The sequence below is a fragment of the Myotis lucifugus genome, unplaced genomic scaffold (assembly GCF_000147115.1).
Source record: "Myotis lucifugus unplaced genomic scaffold, Myoluc2.0 scaffold_419, whole genome shotgun sequence".
In the NCBI taxonomy this organism is placed as follows: domain Eukaryota; kingdom Metazoa; phylum Chordata; class Mammalia; order Chiroptera; family Vespertilionidae; genus Myotis; species Myotis lucifugus.
Window position 1 is genome coordinate 64,109 of NW_005871467.1, and position 3,725 is coordinate 67,833.

The 3,725-nt window shown below is 38.0% G+C and overlaps 1 protein-coding gene across 1 annotated transcript in view; it reads right to left on the bottom strand.

Annotated features, from left to right (window-relative positions):
• Positions 1–3,725, bottom strand: part of SGPP1 (sphingosine-1-phosphate phosphatase 1) — a 33,916-nt gene that overhangs the window by 13,378 nt on the left and 16,813 nt on the right. Inside the window, exon 2 of the mRNA XM_014467895.2 lies at positions 2,485–2,574. Coding sequence (XP_014323381.2) covers positions 2,485–2,574 — 90 coding nt within the window. The remainder of the gene's footprint in view (positions 1–2,484; positions 2,575–3,725) is intronic.

The following is a 3,725-nucleotide window of genomic DNA, read 5'->3' on the forward strand; positions in this document are numbered from 1 at the left end:
AAAAAAAAAAAAATATATATATATATTCAAAAACAACAACAAAAATTGTGGGGAAAATTAGGCCCAAATGTCAAAAAAAAAAAAAAGGGTTCATTGCCAATTATCAAATGATAACCAATGTATTATTGATTAGAAATAGTTGTGGTTATAACAATCATAATTCACAAGTTATCTGTGATTTTACTTTTAAAGGAAAAGCGAAAACTTGTAATATACATGAGACAATTCTTAAATACTTAAAAGGACTAAGGTTATAGGAGTCATCATTTGAAAAATAATACATCAATACTGTTTTTATTTCAGCTGATTCATGAATAGGCATTATCTGGTATATAAAAAATGAACTAGCCCTGGCCGGTGTGGCTCAGTGGTTGAGCATTGACCTATGAACCAGGAGGTCACAGTTTAATTCCCAGTCAGGGCACATGCCCAGGTTGTGGGCTTGATCCCCAGTAGGGGGCATGCAGGAGGCAGCTGATCAATGATTCTCATCATTGATGTTTCCATCTCTATCTCCCTCTCCCTTTCTTTCTGAAATCAATAAAAATATATATATATTTTTAAAAAGAGCAGCATCTTTGAGATTATACATTCAATATAATCAGGTTCATATTACTCATTGTATGATAATAATGAACCTAGGTATAGATAATATTATCTAACTAGAGGCCCGGTGCACAAAAATTCATGCACGGGGCGGGGGGGTTTCCTCAGCCTGGCCTGTGCCCTCTTGCAGTCTGGGACCCCTCGGGGGAGGTCCACCTGCTGGCTTAGGCCTGATCCCTGGGAGATTGGGCCTAAGCTGGCAGTCAGACATCCTTAGCACTGCTGAGGAGGCGGGAGAGGCTCCCGCCACAGCCGCTGCACTCACAGCCATCAGCCCAGCTTGTGACTGAGTGGAGCTCCCCCTGTGGGAGCACACTGACCACCAGGGGCAGCTCCTGCGTTGAGTGTCTGCCCCGTGATGGTCAGTGCACGTCATAGCAACCAGTCGTTCTGCTGTTAGGGTCAATTTGCATATTACCCTTTTATTATATAAGATACATTTTCCTTCAGGAAATCTCAAGGATTCATTTTTTCACTCAACGATGCATAACCATTTGAAAGTTTTTTAGGAGTGACATTGCTAAATTTTGGTAGTAGAAGGGAATAACTCTAACAAGGCACAGAGATAGATAATAATATTTTCTTGTGACAAATATTATGGTTGACATAAGACTGTGATACTTAGTCTCATTATAAAATTGATTGATATTAGATAGGTTTGTACATAAATTCACAATTTGTATTAATATAATTATAAAAAGTCAAATAGGAAAATTCTAAAAGTAAACGTTGTTAAAAACAAGAAAAATTAAATATAATTCACTAAAAATTTTTGGATTCTGTGAATTAGTTCATATATCTCCACCTTTCCTTCTGATCTTTCATTATGATATAATGTATAACAGGTTCATAGAATGTCTTCGGAGATACCACACTAGATGCAAGGTTAGAGAGAGAAAACAGTTTATTTTTTCCTGTTGCTTATTGTCTGGTGGGGGTAACAGATAAAGAAAAAAGCATTTGCAGTTTAGGATAAGTGCAATGCCAGAATTATATTCAAAAGGCTCTGAGAGAAGGGTCTTAAGAAAGGAAAGATGGGAAAGGTAATGAGACCTTTAGGAGATAAGAGCATTTTTGTGGATCTTGAACAATGGGTAGATTAGCTAGGCTAGTCTAAGAAAGATAAAGGGCATTTCATACATAGGTTATAGCAATCCTATAAGTATGGAGGAAAGAAACACCCTTTGCATTTGAGGAGATATAAAGTCATTCTGTATGGCCTCATATTTCTGCTTTGGGAGGTACACTACAAGAGACTGAACACTGCATGGAACCCTGTCAGACCTGAAAGAGAACTAATTAAGAAGCTGTTGCAATAATTTGGTTGAGAGATGACTAAGGGAATGTCAATAGGGACAGAGAGGAAGTGAGCACATGTGACTGAAAAGAGTACATGGTCTCTGTGTTGCTGCTTTTGAAACTGAATTGCATTCTCACAATAAAACATCTGCTGTGAGCCCGAAAGTACTGCTAGGAAAGAGAAGACACTAGAGTTTAATATGTAAATACGTTTCTAGTCACTAACAAGTAGAGCTCTCCTTGGTTTCTGTATTCACACTGTTGGTTTTGACTCAGAGTCAGGAGAGGCATAGAAAAGAATGAGAAAAAAATAAATAAAACTGAGATGGGAAGAAGGGAGAAATGTTATCCTGAGTATAATACCTGGTTATTGTGGTTGCTGGGAGTCGTTTTTATGAAGTACATGATTACTACATTAAAACTTCACAAAATCATGCTGATATTTTTGCAAAACACAGACTTACAATAACAATATTTTCTCATTCAGGTTTCACATAAGTTTACAGATGATTAAAAATTATTAAATTGCCTGTCAATTTCAGAAAAAATAAAGCACTATAAATACAACATTTTTCTTACCAGGATGGAGTGCATTCCCATGTAAATTCTACTTAGGCAAACTAGAGAACACCAGCAGGGAATAAGAATCAGTCCATAGATAAGAGGATACTAAAGGGGGAAAAAGCAAAATGAAATAAATTAGGCTAAATGTAAACAAGCACTTAAAAACAATCACTACACTGTAAGTTCCATAAAAACAAGAACTGTGTGTTTTCATTCCCCAAAGTATTCCCAGCACTAACCCTTAACATGACACACAGCAGACACTCAAGAAATATTTTTGCATGAAATGAACAAGTGATGAAACTTATGTTTCCTTACTCTTCACTGTGGGAACTGACTCATTTTTGCTTTTACAGTAAAGATTCAATCACCAGCATGCTACAGAAGAAGAAAAACAGGCAGGGGACACACTTTTAATATGGCTACAAATAAAAGCGCCTCTGGAATAGTACCTGAACTGGCCCATGTAAGGGTCTTCACTTCCCTGGGAACGAACACTAAGCATTATCTCCCTCTCACTTCCATTAGTAACTGCTATCTGCAATTCCTATTGACATTTCCCCGTTTTGTATTCAATATACAACACCTTGTAATATGTTTTCCTCTTCTGCCCCACCACTAAAATTTCAAGTGGTAACTTTATTGAGAAAAATTTTGATGGGCTACTGGGAGCAGTAGGCTATAAAAAGGAACAAACAAAATGCAGACAAGTCTTGGTATCAATGGCACCGGTATATGAGTTGGCTTTGACTCTCCTGCCATTAGAGGGGAGAAAGAAAGGGTAGATAGGGGTAAGTTTCTAATTCTCTAGAATTTGAAGCCAAGGTGGTTCAATAAGAAGTGGTGTTTAAAAAAAGCAAGTTAAGTAGGGTTGTAAGAAGAATGGTAAAGATTTAGTACATAGTTCTTTGCATTTGACATAACCCACCACTTTCTTTATACAGCATCATATTCTGCTGGTTCCCTTTTAACCATCTATTTCCTTTTGTTTGTTTCCCACACAAGAGCACATCTTCTTCTTGTTCCTTAAACATTGGTATAAGTACTAGTAAGAATTCAGGCCCTAACCGGTTTGGCTCAATGGATAGAGTGTCAGCCTGCGGACTCAAGGGTCCCAGGTTCGATTCCGGTCAAGGGCATGTGCCTTGGTTGCAGGCACATACGCAGTGGGGAGTGTGCAGGAGGCAGCTGATCGATGTTCTCTCTCATCGATGTTTCTAACTCTCTCTCCCTCTCCCTTCCTCTCTGTGAGAAAT